The 14712-nt window shown below is 31.3% G+C and overlaps 1 protein-coding gene across 9 annotated transcripts in view; it reads right to left on the bottom strand.

Annotated features, from left to right (window-relative positions):
- LOC135953351 (putative uncharacterized protein DDB_G0277255) overlaps positions 1-14712 on the bottom strand; it is a 195807-nt gene that overhangs the window by 93198 nt on the left and 87897 nt on the right. For 6 of the 9 annotated variants that reach the window (XM_065503206.1, XM_065503209.1, XM_065503207.1 and 3 more), the window contains exons 4-5: positions 4485-4818; positions 4115-4369 (exon numbers count right to left, since the gene is read on the bottom strand). In XM_065503206.1, coding sequence (XP_065359278.1) covers positions 4115-4369; positions 4485-4818 — 589 coding nt within the window. Of the gene's footprint in view, positions 1-4114; positions 4370-4484; positions 4819-13726; positions 13967-14712 lie in introns of those variants that run through there. The other 3 variants (XM_065503213.1, XM_065503215.1, XM_065503216.1) reach the window with 1 other exon arrangement.

The following is a 14712-nucleotide window of genomic DNA, read 5'->3' as shown; positions in this document are numbered from 1 at the left end:
AGCATAGATATCTGTCATTTATTTTCACTTAGTTATTGAACATTATATTGTAACAATAAAGTTTTTTTTTGTTTCGAAAATGTCGAATTTTGTACCAACAAAGCGTCATATGCGGGAAGTTTTGCTTTACTTTTTTAATTTGAAAAAAAGTCCCTCTGAAGCACACCGATGCTTATTGTGAATGTGTTTCGTGGTTTAAACGAGCGAGAGATGTTTTGAGAGATGTTCAGAAGTGGTGATTTTGACATGGAAAACAATGATCGCCCTGGCCAGCCAAAAAATGTTTGAAGACCAAGAATTGATGGCTTTACTTTACGCGGATTGTTTGCAAATTCAACAAGAGCTTGCAAAATCATTGGGAACAACTCACACAGCAATTTCAAAAGGTTTGTGAGCAGCAGGATTTATCCAAAATCAGGGAAATTGGGTACCATGCGAATTGAAGCTGATATACCTTGAAAGACGATTTTGTATGTCTGGAACGCTATAAAAGAAAATAATTTTTGCACCAAATCATTACTGGCAATGAAAAATGTATCCATTACAATAACCCTAAGCGTACACAGTAGCAGCAACCAAATTTGTTGACAATCGAATGATTCTACCTCGGTAACCGAATTTTACAGTTGTGGCTACAAAATTTTAGAAGGGGTAACAAAAGTTTGGATGCTTTAAGCGAAATTCTTCTTTATCAACTGACTTTCTGTTGCTAGAGCCGAATCTGTTTTCTCTGTGTAAGAGATCTTATGTGTAGCCCTTCCAACCAGGCGATTCGACCCAAAGCGAAATATCCATGGCGCTAAAGTATTTCTCTGTATTAGGTGGAAATAAAACAGTCCTATATATTATTAACTGCTGAAGTCTGGCCAGACCATCACAGGGGGCCTATACTTAACGCAACTGATTCGTTTGAAGCGAGCATTGGCCGAAAAACATTAAGAATATACGGCCAGGCATGAAACCGTAATATTCCATCCTGACAATGCTAGGACACATGTTAAAATATATTTAGATTGAAGTGGTTAGGAAGTTTTGCCTCACCCACATTATAGAACAGACGCTGTCACATCCGACTACTATTTGTTTCGATCGATGCAGATCGTTCTTTCTGGGATACTCTTCACTTTGGAACAGAGTACACAAAATTGGTTGGATTTGTTCTTGTCCTCAAAAGATGAGCAATTCAAAACATTTTGTCCTAAACCGACAGATTTTTCCCATTTTCAGTACCAAACAATTCAGAAAAATATTTAGGGGAGATTTCATCCCCCTAAGTCCTTCGCACTATGCTCTTTTGTGCGCTCAAGAGATGCACAGAGATAGGTCTTAGTATTTTATAAGGGCCCAAAATATATATAGTTTTGTGGATCAATTTCGATGTGTTACAAAATTAATATACCCCTTTTAGTTTTGCTGGTAGTAGAACGCATTTTCCTGGGAGTACCTTGGACATTTGTGTCGGTAAATTTCGGAAATTTCTTTACATTTTCTCCATGAAGTTATTATATTTAAATTGATTGCTATGAAGAAATATTAGCTGACAGAATGATTTCATTATATTGATGAACTTTTTCGGTTTTGGCAACAGCTACTCAGTTGACAAAAAAGCTTTGAGGTTGAAAAATGATTCTTAAGGTAGAATCACACGATTGCCGCAATGCACCAATTATTGGTCTATTTTATACGTCAATCGTGTGATTTCACAACTTATTGGCTCATATGTCAAACCACAACAATATTGTGCTTATTTGGCCCAATCAAATGCAACCCTGGTACGGCAATCATGTGAATGCTTGATAGGCAACATGCACCAATAAAAAAGTTAAAAATACACCAATATTTATTGTGTTCTAGTGCGGCAATCAAAGAAGACAATTAGCGCCAATATTAATTTTTGTAAATGAAATATTGTTTTTGTGAGCCACTCTCTGACCCACATGCATCTTTTAACATTTCTTTATTAATTTTTTTATATGATAATTAAGGCCGACGCAATTTTCTTTTTTTATTTAACAAATATTTTTTTCAAAAATAGATTGGTTTTACATTTATGTAAACAAAACAAAATTTAACATCTAGCACAATAGCTGTTTCTCTGAGTTGCCGTAAACTAGAACAATCGTGTGACTGAAATGCGACAATTATTGCCACTAAATCGCTTTGCGCCAATTTACGACAATCAAATTTATATAAAATGAAGCAATCATGTGACTGCAGAGAATTTGATTGGGACAATTTCTTTATTGGGCCCCAATTCAGCACAATAAAATTTGTATTAAATTGGTTCATTGCGGCAATCGTGTGATCCTACCTTTACTCTAACTAAAATTTAAAACATGGTGGACCAACATTGGGAAAACAAAAACTAGTTTTAAAACACAAGCTACTTATTCGAAAAAAGCTTTACTGGCTTATGGTTAATTTTAGTATTCAAAAGTTCCCAGAAATAAAAATATGTTTATAGTACTTTCCCAGAAGGGAAAGAAATTAGAACCCCAATAACAAACTTTGTTTTATTTTAAGAACATATACTAAATTGTGCTACCCAATGTTTTAATCTAAAGCAATTTCTTTCATTTATTATTTGTTTATCCATTTTCGTTAAACTTGATATTTTTATAACCTACACCACCATAGTGGGGTGGGACGTTTGTACAGATATTTCTAACTCCCAAAAGTAATAGTCTAACACCCAAATTAAAGAATACCGATTGGCTCAGTATCACTTTCTGAGTCGATTAACAGCCGTCCGTCCGTCCGTCCGTCCGTCTGTCTGTCTGGCTGGCTGTCCATATAACGAACAAGTAAGAAATTATGGTCGGTCAAGCCCGACCATATAATACCCTACACTAATTAAAAAAGCAAAAACATTTTTCTTTTAAAATTTCAATAATTTATATTTTTGAGTGATTTTCGGAAGTGGGCCTTATATGGGGGCTATGACCAATTATGGACCGATCACCATGAAATTAGGTCGTATGATTTATGTCTCTATGAAAGTTTACTATGATGAATTTTGTGAGTATACCAACATTTTCAAGCGATTTATACACGTTAAAGTGATTTTCGGAAGTGGTTCTATATGGGAGCTATGACTAATTATGGACCGATCGTAACAAAATTTGGTGACATGAATTTCATATATATAAAACTTATTTGGAGAGAATTTTGTGGAGACACATATATAAAATAAACATTTATGAATGATAATGTCCAATTTCGGGAAGACATTTGTATGGGGGCTATGTGAAATAATTAACCGATTTCAACCAGTTTCAATAGGCTTGGTCCTTGGGCCGAAGAAATTATATGTACCAAATTTTGTCGAAATATCTTCAAAAGTGCAACCTGTACTCTGCGCACAAAGTTTACATGGACAGCCAGCCGACCAGCCAGGCAGACGGACGGACGGACGGACATCGTTTAATGGACTCAGAAAGTGATTCTAAGTCGATCGGTATAATTTAAGGTGGGTGTTAGACTAATATTTTTGGGCGTTACAAACATCTGCACAAACGCATTATACCCTCCCCACTATGGTGGTGTAGGGTATAAAAATAGTTTTTGCGCATTTACTCAGTGTAGTGTATTATATGGGCGGCCATACTTTCTTACTTGTTTATTATTATAAAGTACTTTTGGAGTTGCTTATAAAGTCGATAAGATTTCAGGAAATCATCTATTTTTTTTCATACAAATTTACTTGGATTTTATTAAACATTTTAGGGTTTTAAAAAATTACGGATTTAGAACTGCTTCACATAGCAATTTGAAATGTTTCCTTAATATTAAGTTATTTGCATGTACGTATTCTAATTAAACCAATCGTATATTAAGCTGACTGTAAAAACAAAAACCTTCTACAAATTCTGTTGCTATTGATGGATCGAAAGCCAACAAACTTAATTTAATTTTATAAAAATCATACCTTCATTGAATGAACTAAACACATTTCACTAGAAATATAATAATAAACCATAATTAAATCTTTAATTAGAAATATAATCAATCAATGAACTCATCCTTTAACAATATTTTTGGACAGATGTGTTTATATACAGGAACAGATACGGGATACCTGTATTAAATTAATATAGTTATTTTTTAAACTTACAGTTGCTAACAAGCACACCTTTAGTATTATTTCCATTAGCGGCACAATTGTTATTTTCAATATTATCATGGGATTCTCTTTGTTGTCGTGATGTTATATCCGTCGATGCAGGCCTATAAGAGCCACGGAAACCAAAACGACTTCCAGCGCCAGGTAACTTAACATTACCAACAGCAACACCTGTATTCTGATTTGTTTGTATAGTAGCAGCGGCTGCTGCTCCCATTTTTTCAAAATAAACATTGTTCAGCAAATCTAGTTAAATAAATAATAGCAGTAGTTATTAAATTAACAAAACGAAAAAAATAAATAAACCAAACACCACAAAAATAACATAACAAAGTAAATCCATTAGGTCATTTACACTTACCTGCATTCCCATTATCATCCCTACTGACTAGTTTCTCTGTGCAAATTTTATTGTTTGTATCTATCACAGTATCTGTTTTATAACTACCCTCCCCCGTATTTAGTCCATCACCAATTCCTCCACCACCATTGCCTTTATCCGCATTATCACTGTCGTTGGCATTACATTTATCCTGTTTCTTGGAATGTTTGCTGTTCTCTCCCTTTATTAGTTTCTTTAGTTTTTTTGGTGTTGTATTTAGGTTTTTGCGAAAGCCGAAAGACATCGCTGTGCCCTTCGTTTGGATTTCACCTGCATTGTGCTTCTTTGAGTTCTTTTTACTTTCGGCTTGACCCTAAAATACAAAAAATAAATCGAATTAATGTTATTTAATGACTATATAAAGTAAATTTCAAGATCTTTTATCTACATTAACTTAAACCACGCATTAGAGAACGTGGGCAATTGTATTTGTTATGACCGTTAAAGGAAATTTATGTCAAATAAAATTACGTTCATAAGTTCACTCTAATAAAAACATCTATTTATATCTGTATCTTCAATATCGTACAAAACAAGTCGGTAAAGCCCGACCATATAATACCCTACACCAAGTAAATAAGCAAAAACATTTTTCTTTTGATATTTCAATAATTTGTATTCGCGAGTGATTTTCGGAAGTGGGCCTCATATGGGAGCTATGACCAATTATGGACCGATCATCATGAACTTAGGTCGAGTGATTTATGTCTATATGAAAGTTATTTATATTGAATTATATCGAGCCCTTAGCTCCAAATTATCATAAGCGACAAAATACAAATTTTACAGGAGAAGATTTTTTTTGATTATTTTGAAATTTATACATAGAATTAAAAATGTTATGATGCGATATAATATAATTTCGTTCAAGCTATTTGTCTATTTTTCAAAAATATTTATAAATTTTGACAAATAAATATTCATGGAATACTTTATAGAATAATATGACAAAAAATGTTTTATATTGGATTTTTGCAGAAATAAAAATTTTTCGAATTGAAATAAAATTGTTATTTATGAATAGTTTTTAATGAAATTTCACAGTTATGTAAAATTTTCTATTTGAAATGCAAAAAGAAAAACCAATTTTGAAATTTATTATCAGCAATCCCGCAATTCCCAAAAAAGTGTTGAAAAATCCCAAAAATGGAAATTTTTAGTTTTTTTGCTATAATATCCATACCAGGGTCGGCGTTATCGGGACCCTTTTCAAAATAATTAGAAACATTTTGAGCCACCTATAATCGGTTACTATATTTTGATATCGGATGCGCGATTTGAGAATTTTTGCCATAAATTTTTATTTTACATAAAAAATAGGTGTTTTTTGAAAGGACCTGGTCTCCTCGGTAACAACAATTTTGAAATTGCTTTTCCTTTAAGATATTTTATCAAAACTTAGCTTTCAGGAAGTAGAAATTCCTTATACATCCTCTTAGAAATTTTTTGTGATAACTTAAAAAGAAAAAAAGTTCTTTTTCCAAAAAAATAGCGAAAAATCGCTTTTTAAAAATGTTTTAAATTCAAATGCATATAACTTTGGACTTAGTCATTATTTTTAAACAGTTCTTTTTCCATTTGACACATACATGTGTTGTTAGTCCAATAAAGGAAAATTGGAGAAAATATTTGGATACGCTGTTATCAAAAAACTGGAGTAGGGTGGGTAAAAATTTTTAAAATTTAATTTTCAAATGCGAATATCTCCTAAGCTATAATAGATAATTGATAGCGAAGTTTTGTAGTGCTTGATGAGAAGATTCTACGTGTATAATGTTTTTGAAATCGGAACTCAACGCATTATACCCTCCCCACTGTGTGATTCGCTGTAGAACTGTGGAGAATTAAAAAATAATCCATTTTAAATTTTGGGGTCTTGAGATCCTTCGTCTATAAAATCAAACTTCATAACTTTGTTTCAACCACACATCTTTCATAGCCTAAATTTGGTTATACCTCAACTATTCCGTATATAGCTTTATCTTTCACAACGAATTATAAAAATAGCATTGTTTTCAATTCCTCACACACTCGAAACTTCTATTGCAGGGATTTGCCTTTCCTAAATTTATTTCCACTTTTACATTTGATATTGCACTGACGTAACATATTCTATTCTGATGAGTTAACGAACAAACCTTTTCTCCAATTTTATGTTTGTAGTATTTTACTACGAAAATTAATTATCTTGTTTAGAAAAAACTCTTTTCATTGTAAAAGTCGTGAATTAGGGTCCTTCACAGATCCTTCCAAATTTTACCGATTTAATATAGAAATCTCAGATTTAGTCTATTTATTAGATAATCTCAAAGCAGAAAAAACCCAACAGAATTCAGTTTTTTATACCATAGTATGCTTTTAATTTTCCACATAAGTCTTTTAAAAATTCCAAAAATTTTGGAATTAGTTTTTAAATTTGTTGGATATTGTGATTATTTCAGGGACCGTAAATAACGGTTATCCAGAAAATTTAAACTCAAAAACTCTCCATGGTAGAGACAATGAAGGCCTATACTCTCATATATCAATATATTTGTATTGAAGTGGTCTTTCAGAATCTGTGGTGATATTAAAAATACGATAAAGTTCATAAAATAAAACTCACTTGAGTAAATAAGAATAAAATACATGAAATGAGTATTATTTTCTGACGGGAAAAATAAAACTCCTCAAATTATTTTTATTATTTTCTTTGGAAATTTTAAAGTCTATTTAAAACGACAGTTGATCTTCTGAATACATTTGTATATTCCTACCATTTTCAACAGAATTTATCCTTTTATCATGGAAATGACATGTGCAAAAAAAAAAATTGTTGGGGGGTTGTCAACATTTTGGTCCACAACTCAGACCAATATTGCCGATTTTCAGTGCCAACCATTTCTGAACAACTAAATATATTCTGGCAAATTTGTTTTCTAAACGGAATGAAAAAATCTAGCCCTCATTTTTTTTTGGTATGTATAAAAGGACAAAGTTTAAAAATATTTGAATTTAGATCTAAAAGTTATTTTTGGGAATAAAATTTTTATTTTTTAGAATGATTTAATTTGTATGTGCTTCCAATTTAATTATTGCGCATTTCAATGGATGTTTAGTTCAGATCATCCAGGAAACCTCAAAAACCTTTCCAAAAGCTAAATATATTATACAAATAAAACTATAGAGTGAATGGAATAAGCTTAAGCGCTTTTCTACCCCTACCGTAGTAAAATAAAAAAATGTGAAAGGATTTTGCACAGAAAAAACTATTTCTTATACCGTTTCAATTCAAATATATATCACATATTGAACAAAGTACAAGTCTATCGAAATTTCCATAAAATTAGGTACATAAATTTTTTTCGAACCAATGACGTTGCCTATTTAAACTGGCTGAAATCGGTCTATTATTTCACCTAGCCCACATACAAATGTGCTCCCAAAATTGAACTTTATCTGCACAAATTTCGCTCCCATAATTAGTCACAGCTCCCATAAAAACGTTGGCATACACATAAAATTAAACACAAATAACTATAATATAAACGTAAATACCACAAACTAATTTCATGGAGATCGGTCCATAATTACGTAGTTCCCATATAAGGGAACTAACTCTTTCGAAAATCATTCACGAAAATAAATTATTGAAATTTTAAAAGAAAAATGTTTTTGCTCATTTGCTTTGTGTAGGGTATTATATGGTCGGGCTTGACCGACTATTTGACCGACTTACTTGTTTTTATAAACATAGATTACTTTGCTATGACATATCAAAAGTTCGTAGAAATATCACACAGAAAGGTCGTATCTCGTTTTTTTCAAAATCGGGGTTTTTACATATTCTGGTTGACAAAACTCTAATAGACCTCCCTTAAAAAAATAACAGATTTACAGTAATAATAAAAAAGCCCTAACTCATTTAAAGTTGAATGCATATTTTTTGGTTTATAACAACAACTTTTCTAAAAACAATTTTTTGATTATTACAAATTTTTAGTTGTTTTTTTTCAATTTCACTTTCTGATATTATTGAGTTTTTTCCTTCTCCTGTAAAGTAACTAAAAGTTTAGATATGACCTTTCTATACTAAGCCATCGATATACATTAAAGAACTTCAAAAAAATTAAATTTGCGAATTTTGACCGCCTCTTCCCTTCTAGAATTGTTCTATGTATTGTAAAAACTCTATGTATTGTAAAAAATTAAGCTAATTGATGAGTGACAAGGGTATATATAAGTTTGTCATTCCGTTTGTAATTTTTACATTTTTCATTTGTGACCGCACAAAGTATATACATATATTCTGGAGTCGATATAGTCATGTCCGTCTGTGTGTTGAAATCAACTTTCCGAAGTCCCCAAATAACTTACATACACGATTCATAAATCAATATTTCCGAAATTCTTCCGGCTCGGTTGCTATTTAACCCTTGCAGGTATAACCAGGTCTGTGCAGACCTTTTGCATATAAAAGTGGGTATAACATTATTGTTTTTCGTGTTAGAGACAAATCCTTCATGATTTCCTGAAGCAACATTCTCCGGACACAATGAGCAAAAAATCGAACCGATTGTAGATCCTGGTTCGGCTTAATCCAGATTTTCAAATATTTTGGTTCAAACGTCATAACCAGGTCTGTGCAGACCTATGAATAATTTGAATGTTAATAAAAATTAAAAAAGGAAACTATACATATAGTATCTCTTTTCTATGTATAATGTAAGGCGATTCACACATTAATAATGCATGTGCATAATTGTGGTTACATTGCATGTATTGCAAAATGCCGGTTTGTTTACAGCATTCACATGTCAGGTATTCGTGCCTTGAATGCCAAACAAACAAATTTAAACATAATTTTAGGACACCTGACTATGTATTTCCATACAAATCCTATATATGTCTGCACAGACTTGGTTATACCGTTTAGCGCCAAAAAAAATCCCTATACCTCCGAGGGTTAAAATCGAGAAAATCGGCCATATATCTGGATTACTAAGTTATAGACAATATGGATATCTAATGATAGATATTTCAAAGACCTACAATTGGTTAAAATCAAAAAAATATCTTTTAACCTGATTTTTTTTTTCACCAAATAGAAAAATTTAAAAAAACAATTTTTTTTTTAATTTAAAAAAAATTTAAAATTTAAAAAAACGATTTCGAAAATTTTTTTTCCAAAATTAAAAAAAAACAACAAAAAAAATTAAATTTTATTTACCTAAAAATATTTAAAATTTTTATTTTAAAGTATAATTCGGCACAGCCGAGTATGGCTCTCTTACTTGTTTAATTCCAAAATAACATTAAAATTAGCATTATTCAAATTGACTTTTTTTTTCGTAATTTTAAATGTTGAGGGTCATGTTGGCCCCAATTGCTCTTAAGGGTTAATCTCCGAATTTGAGCTGATTAGACTTTAAGGTATATTTTTATCAAGCTTCATTAAAATTGTCCAAAATTTTAATGAAGCCACGAAGAGTCTCCAGACAAAAAAACCAATGATTTGATGAACACATTTGGGGTATTCAAATGGTCTGTTATTAAGTCATATTGTCGTAAAGTCCCAATATGTATATTAATTTAGTTTAATCAAATTGTTGTGGTTCTTCAAAAAAAAGTATTGTTTTATGACAAAACAATAAACATAGTTAACAAAATCTTATTAGTTTATACTTTTTGTTTTTGGAACACAACAAAAAATTGATTAAACTAAATTAATACAATAGGACATTATGATAATATAATATATAATATAATTTTATATATAATATCTATGGCAAATTTCGATAAAATTGAAAATGAGTAGAAATTTTCTGCCCGTTTTGGATAAATTCTTTTTGTAACATTTATATCTCCTATATATTTCACAATTGATATGGTAACTTATATGAATAAGAAAAGACTATCCAAGAGTGCAAATATGGTAATTTTGTTAGCTTTTATTTGTGCAAAATTGCATCCGCATTAACCCCCATTATGTTTTAGGAAAGTATTACTGCCTCCGTGGATCTTATTCTGATGGCAACAATTTTAAACAAAAGTTAAAATAGATTGAGTACTGGCTATGTAGGTGATATCTCAACAATATTAGTTTAAAATTTTAAATATTTCATCATATTGTTTTATTAAATAACACTATACAACACCAAAAAAAATTACGAGGTCCGACCAATAAATTTTGATAGGGGAGACAAAAAAAAAGACACGTGTATTGGCGTTTTAAAAGTTTACTTCTGAATTCCATTTGAGGGGGGGGGGGTTAAAGTTTCCCAACGCTGGCACATTCTTATTGTTAATCGTCATAAGAAACCATGTGATCCTTATATTTTAGGTATAAAATGTGTTCAGCAAAGTTATGTAAAATGTTACGGAAAATATTTTTGTAGAATATGTTAACCCTCTAAATCCTCAAGGCATGGGTCTTTTTTGTACTTCTTTTAAAAATGAGCAAAAAACACCATTAAAACAGGGATTTAAGGGGTTAAATGTTCCGCAAAAATATTATCCGTAAAATTTTACTATAAGTCCCTAAATACACCAAAACGGAAAATTCAACCAGAAAGTCAGAAATAAGACACAACAAAAGAGAGCTTACGGTTAATTTCGCATTTATTAAGAATTTTATTTTAAAGTACCCCAAAAATTTAACATGCGCACCCATTGAAGAAAGTTTATAGCTGAAATATGCGTATGGTAATAAAATGGAATGGTAATACCGTGAAATAGCTCCCAAATGAAACAACTCCCAATGAAATAACTCCCTATGAAATAGTTCCCATCAAAAGTTAAATAATTCGCAAACTTGAAAAATTAAATCACTAACCAAAGGGTAAACTCCCAATAATCGGCGGTTTCATAATTTTAAAAATATTACTCTCAAAAAAGCGGAATAACTCCTGAAATAAATCTAAATAGAAATGAAATAATTCCCAATCCGAAGCAATTTATTTATGTAATCTAAAAAAAGAAACTACAAAGTGAAATTATTATTCGCTTACCAAACAATTTTTGCATTGCGGGCCTATGGTGTAGCGCAAAGTTTTACTCCTCTGGGATGTGTCAAAAACTGGCTTCACTCAGAAAATTTTTTTTGCATTGCTGGCCTACGGCCGGTCGCTAAGGTTTTCTCCTCGGGGGTGTATCAAAAACTGTCTTTGCTCAGAAAAGTTTTTTGCATTGCCGGCCTTTGGTTGGGCGCTAAGGTTTTCTCCTCTGGGGTGTATCAAAAACTGGCTTCGCTCTGAAAAGTTTTTTGCATTGCAGAAAGGTTTTATAATATTTCAGAAAGTCGATTTTCATTTCGCACCAGAAATCGTTGCAACCTGACTAAGGCCGACGATGTAAAAAGAATCTTTTCTGATCGAAGACGGTTTTTGATTCACCCCAGAGGAGAAAACCTTTGCGCACGGCCAAAGGCCGGCAATGCAAAAAACTTTTTTGAGCGAAGCCAGTTTTTGATACACCCCAGAGGAGAAAACCTTAGCACCCAACCATTTTCATTTCGCAACAGATTAAGAAATCGTTGCTATCTGACAAAGGCCGACGATGTAAAAAGAATCTTTTCTGAGCGAAGCCGGTTTTTGATACACCCTAGAGGAGAACACCTTTGCGAATGCAAAAAACTGTTCTGAGTGAAGACAGTTTTTGATATTTATGGGTTCTGCTTTTGCAAAGTAGAACCCAACAAAAATGAAATAACTCCCAATACAATGAAATAACTCCTAATTCCCAAAATAAAATGAAATAAAACACAACAAAAATTTCATTGGGAGTTATTGCATTATGAAATAACTCCCAACAAAAAATTATGAAATAACTCCCTATGCGTTAGGAGTTGTTTCATAATGAAATAAGTCCTAATTTGTATGAAAAATTTGTTGGGTGTTATTTCATCTTTTCGTGGGGAGTTATTTCACGGTACCTGAATTGCCTAGAGCTAAAAAAATGTAATTAATGAAGACTTCCTATCCAAATTCTTAATAAATACGAAATTAACCGTAAGCTCTCTTTTGTTTTGTCTTATTTCTGACATATTCTACAAAAATGTTCTTCGTAACATTTTACATAAATTTGCTGAATACATTATATACCTAAAATGTAAGGATCATATGGTTTCTTATGAAGATTAACAATAAGAATGTGCCAGAGTTGGGAAACTTTAACCCGCCCTCAAATGAAATTCAGATGTAAACTTTCAAAACCCCCCCTCTATCAAAATTTATTGGACGGAGCTTGTAATTTTGGAAAAAATTTGATTCTGTTGTATAGTGTAATAGAAAGAAAACATTTTAAAGAACAAAATAATCAGTCTACCGTAAAGATGTAAAAATTTCACAAAAATACTAAGTATCTTCGCAACCTTCACCTTAGTCTCCTAAAGTATGTAAATATTGTTGCATTTTCAATGACCCCTGCGGTGGTATTATTCTCCCAAGAGGCTTTAAAATAGTAGTTTTGTTGACAGCAAATTAAAAAAAAAATTCATTCACAAAACCAGTCAACCATAGTCAATGGATAATTGTGGCAAATTGCTAGGATTTGTGTGAGTTGTGAGAAATCAATATTGCGTTTAGTATTTGCCAAGTTATCGCATAATATATGTAGTATATGTACGAGTACGTAATAGTTTTATTGGGCTTTATTTGGTTTGATGTTATTATACAATATTTATACATATATTTACAAATAAAAATAATATAAAACCATAGTATTTTTATATTTGGAGTTTTCTGTAGCATATAAAATCGTCAGTGTGGCGACACACATCAATTCTGCAAAACAAACGATGACTAATCGGGGCCCACGTTTAGGAAAACATATGGTGGAACACATTCACACTCCAGCGGCATAAAAATGAAAATAAAAACAAAAATAACAATAACAAAAACAGAAATTGAAACCGAAACAGAATCATGCACAACTTGTGCTTGTCGTAATGTACTGGAAAAGGACTTTAAGGGATAATTGTAATAAATGTTGCACTTGACATAATCCACAAAACAAAAGAGGTTTCTGAATTGTGGATGGTAGGTAAAGTTTTATCTACGATGTGTGTATACTATAACATGCAAATAGAAATAGAAAAACAAGTACTATATACCTATAGATAGTAAGTATGTAAGTATGATTTCCTTTTGTATGTGTTCTTATTCTTAAATGCCTTTAAGCCGGATAAAGATTAGAATTGTTTTTAATAGTGAATTATTAATCTAAGAGCAAAATAAATTTACCATTTCGTCTTCTGTGTCAAGTGATGCTTCTAATTCAAGAAATTCAACGTCGTTATCATTTAATAAATGCTGCTGCTTAATATCAAGCGCCTCGTATTCTTCTAGATCGATGACGAGGTTTTCACATTCATCCATCTTGTAGGTAGATTTTTCTCTTGTAGCCCCCTGTGTAGGCGGGCCTTGATATATTGAATTTTCAACCTTGCAGCCGTTTTTCAAATTTCCAAATTTTTTTCTTTATTTTTTCTTGATTTTTTTTTTCAATTTTACTCTTAAAGAGTTTTATTTACAACAATAACTTGTTTAACAAAATTTCAATATTTTCTTCCATTTAAAACTAAAACAATTGAGCCTTTATTTTCATATTTTTTTTTCAATAAAACATTTCTTTTCTTTCTTTAATTAGTATATGCAAAAAAAAAAAACTTAACAAAAAGTCCTTGACTTTAAATAACTTTTGCGTATTATTTTATACACACGGTTTTATATGTATATTTTGTTATATCTTTATTATTTCTTAGTTATGGAAATAAATAATTTTTCTTGCTTTTATTTTTTTGGAATTTTTCACAAATTTTACTTATATTTTCTTTAATTTTTGCAGCGACCGTAACGTTATAATTCTTCTGTATATAAAATGTTTGTGACACTGGAAATTCTGGGATTTTCTTAGTACTGCAATGTCTGCCTGTGTGGATTGCATGATTTTCCAAAAATCATGCGCAATGCAAAGAAAAATCAAACTAAAAATAAAAGTTGACATTACATTTTGGTGGTGGTTTTTAAGTCCAGTATTTAAGGCGACATCTGCATTTATTACTTGAAGTATAAAAGGGGTTGTTGTCATGAATTTGTTGCCAAAGGATTTGTTATTCGGTAAGTGCTTTTTTATGTTACAAAATTATCCTATTTAGATACAAAATTTCTATTGAGCTTTTCGATAACATGTTTAAGGATTTTATAAGCTTTTTTTAACGGTTATAGAA

This window comes from Calliphora vicina, chromosome 3 (genome assembly GCF_958450345.1).
Source record: "Calliphora vicina chromosome 3, idCalVici1.1, whole genome shotgun sequence".
In the NCBI taxonomy this organism is placed as follows: Eukaryota; Metazoa; Arthropoda; class Insecta; order Diptera; family Calliphoridae; genus Calliphora; species Calliphora vicina.
This window is presented reverse-complemented; position numbering and strand designations above follow the sequence as displayed.